This window comes from Penaeus vannamei, chromosome 5 (assembly GCF_042767895.1).
Source record: "Penaeus vannamei isolate JL-2024 chromosome 5, ASM4276789v1, whole genome shotgun sequence".
In the NCBI taxonomy this organism is placed as follows: Eukaryota; Metazoa; Arthropoda; class Malacostraca; order Decapoda; family Penaeidae; genus Penaeus; species Penaeus vannamei.
Genome location: NC_091553.1, coordinates 43,861,414 through 43,864,895, shown reverse-complemented (window position 1 = coordinate 43,864,895; position 3,482 = coordinate 43,861,414). Strand labels below are relative to the sequence as shown.

At 39.1% G+C, this 3,482-nt stretch overlaps 1 protein-coding gene across 1 annotated transcript in view; it reads left to right on the top strand.

The window, feature by feature from the left end:
• The window catches only part of LOC113829190 (cerebellin-1), a 5,559-nt gene extending 3,455 nt beyond the window's left edge, over window positions 1-2,104 (top strand). Inside the window, exon 3 of the mRNA XM_070121655.1 lies at window positions 1,857-2,104. Coding sequence (XP_069977756.1) covers window positions 1,857-2,061 — 205 coding nt within the window. The 3' untranslated portion in view covers window positions 2,062-2,104. The remainder of the gene's footprint in view (window positions 1-1,856) is intronic.
• Window positions 2,105-3,482: the final 1,378 nt, after the last annotated feature.

Sequence of the window (3,482 nt, the reverse complement as noted above, 5' to 3'; positions counted from 1 at the left end):
ACCATCATCATAAGATCTTCCTTCTCCTCTTCCTCCCTCTTCTCTCCTTCTCTCTCGCTATCCCGTCTCTTCCCTCCACTTTTTATCTTAGCGTTTCCCTATCCTCCTCCCCCACCCTCACAGTATCACCTTCTCCCATCACTTCTTCACTGCTTCCCTCACTTCCACTCATTTTCCCAGCTCCCCCTCCTTCCCCCTTCCCCTTCCCCCTCCCCACGTCCAATCCCAATGATATATACCTAGTGCCATCTTAAGATTCTCTCTTTCTCTATCTCTTTCTCTCTTTCTCTCTTTCTCTCTCTCTCTCTCTCTTTCTCCCTCTGTCTATCTTTCTCTGTCTCTGTCTCTGTCTCTGTCTCTATCTCTGTCTCTCTCTCTCTCTCTCTCTCTCTCTCTCTCTCTCTCTCTCTCTCTCTCTCTCTCTCTCTCTCTCTCTCTCTCTCTCTCTCTCTCTCTCTCTCTTTCTCTTTCTCTTTCTCTTTCTCTCTCTCTCTCTCTCTCTCTCTCTCTGTCTCTGTCTCTGTCTCTGTCTCTGTCTCTGTCTCTGTCTCTGTCTCTGTCTCTGTCTCTCTGTCTCCCTTCTCCTTCTCCCTCTGTCTCCTTCTCCCTCTGTCTCTTCCTCTCTCTCCTTCTCCCTCTGTCCCTCTCTCTCTCTCTTCTCCCTCTGTCTCTGTCTCTGTCTCTGTCTCTCTGTCTCTTTGTGTCTCTCTCTCTCTCTCTCTCTCTCTCTCTCTCTCTCTCTCTCTCTCTCTCTCTCTCTCTCTCTCTCTCTCTCTCTCTCTCTCTCTCTCTGTCTCTGTCTCTGTCTCTATCTCTGTCTCTGTCTCTGTCTCTGTCTCTGTGCTCCTTCTCCTTCTCCCTTCTCCCTCTGTCTCCCCTTCTCCCTCTGTCTCTGTCTCTTCTCTTTCTCCTCTGTCTATCTGTCTCTCTCTATCTCCCTCTGTCTCTGTCTCTGTCTCTGTCTCTGTCTCTGTCTCTCTCTCTCTCTCTCTCTCTCTCTCTCTCTCTCTCTCTCTCTCTCTCTCTCTCTCTCTCTCTCTCTCTCTCTCTCTCTCTCTCTCTCTCTCTCTCTCTCTCTCTCTCTCTCTCTCTCTCTCTCTTACCTGTCAGTGAATATCTTATTTCCCTTGGAAAGTCGTTGACACTTTTGAGGAATTACGGTTCACTCTGGTTAACTTTACTTGATATTTTTCTCTTTCATTTTAGTGATTTAAGTTTATTTTTATTTTCATTTGTATATCAGGTTTATTTTTTCTCTTTCATTTTAGTGATTTATTATCATTTTTTATTTGTATATCAGGTTTATTTTTTCCAACAATAGTTATCATGATTTGTGTTTTCTCCTGACACATTATGTTTTCTTGTCCATTATCTTTTCCTTTCCCCGTGTTTATTATGTTTTATGTCATCCCTATTTTTATTATAATTATTGTCTTTCTCTCAATAACAGTCTCTAATAATTTTTAATAATCTAATCAGGAAAATGTTTAGAAATACCTTTGTATGCATTTACATTACGTATGATATAGGTATGAAACTATATTCTAATATATAAAGATTCCTCTGCTTAAAGGATGTTTCTCTAACGTTCATACCCACAGGGAGAAAGACAGAGAAAGAGAAAGAAACAGAGAAAGAAAAAAGAAGATAAAACAATAATATTTTTAAAAAATATATTCACACATCTTAACCCCCCCCCCCCCCCCACCTACACAGGGAGAAAGACAAAGAAACAGACAGAAACAGAGAGAAAGAATAAGACATAAAACAATAAAAAAAACTTTAAAGAAATACACATATATCTTACCCCCCCTCACCCTACTAACACTCCACTCCCTTCCTCCCCCCCTCCATAGCCTCGCCCTCATGAAGAACGGCGAGTACCAGGTGACAGCTTACGGAGGGCCGCCCAAGTACGAGTGGGCGAGTAACTCCGCCCTCCTCGTCCTCAAAGCTGGTGATAAGGTGTACCTCGAGCTCCAGGATGGCAGTATGTACGACCATCCAGGCAGAGAAGCATATACGACCTTCACCGGGTTTTTGGTGTTCGGGTGGCAGTGAGGGGGTGTGGAGAGGGAGGGACGGAGAGAAGGGTGAGAGAGAGAGAGAGGGAAGGAGAGAAGGGAAAGAAGGGAGGAGAGAGAGAAAAGGATAGAAGGGAGATAGAGAGAGATAGAAGGAAGAATTAGAGAGATATAGAAGGATGATGATAAGTAAGAGGAGGAGGAGGAAGGAGGAAGAGGAGGAAGAAGAAAGAAGAGAGAGAGAGAGGAGAGAGAGAGAGAGAGAGAGAGAGAGAGAGAGAGAGAGAGAGAGAGATAGTAATTCTTGGTGTTAGAGATGTAAGAGAGGAATAAGACAATTTGTCCAAAGTTAAAAAAATGAATTAAAAAAAAAAGGAAAAGGAAATAATAATAAAAAAAGAAATATATATAGCATAGGAGAAGGATGGAAAAGTAAAGTATCTAAAAAAAATAATAATCTGGACAGGATAATCCACCTTCAAAAAAAGAAATAATAATGATAATAAAAACATATAAAAATGATGAAATATGTCATTTTTCCCTTAATCTTTAGAAAAAAATAAACCGTTTGTTTCTTCACAAGCTTAAGAATTTTCCTTTTCCTTTTTTTAAAGTCCGGTAATACTCCCAAAGAGGGAAGAAATACTCGTAAATCTAAGCTTACCTCTTATCTCCAAAGATGGAAAGCAGATAAGCCTAAAGATAAACATGGGAGACTTAATGTTGTTTTAGCTGAAGTAAGATCGCAAGAGTAGCGTGAGAGTGCAAGAGACAGCCTAGATTTTAGAATAAGAAGGTGGCGGTTGCATTTCTTGGTCTGTTTTGTATTTTTAGAATAAAGGATAAGATGAGATGGAAGAGACTTTTGGTTTTTAGTTTCCTTTTCCATTGATGATGATTGTGGGAGTCTGTGCGCTTTTTTGTGTGTATGTATATACATAATACACACACACACACAGACATATATGTATATACATACATATACATAAACATATATATATGTATATATGTGTGTATATATATATGTGTGTGTGTGTGTTTATATATATATACATACATACATACATATATATATATAAATATATATATATATATGTATATATATATATATATATATATATATATATATATATATATATATATATATATATATATATATGCATGTATGTGTGCATATATCCCCCCCCATATATATACATATATATATATATATATATATATATATATATATATATATATATATATATATATATATATACGTATACATACATACAACTGAAGATTCTACCAACACAGAGGCATTTTGCGCCCAAACAAGTGGCAATTTTGAGCCGCTTACCCTTCCAGAAGCCAAAGCCATCGCCACGAACAGCAAACCCCTCATGACACTTCCGCAAATGACTCGAATCCCCCAATCTGAGCCGGCGAAACAGGAAACAGGAAACCGAAACCGAACCT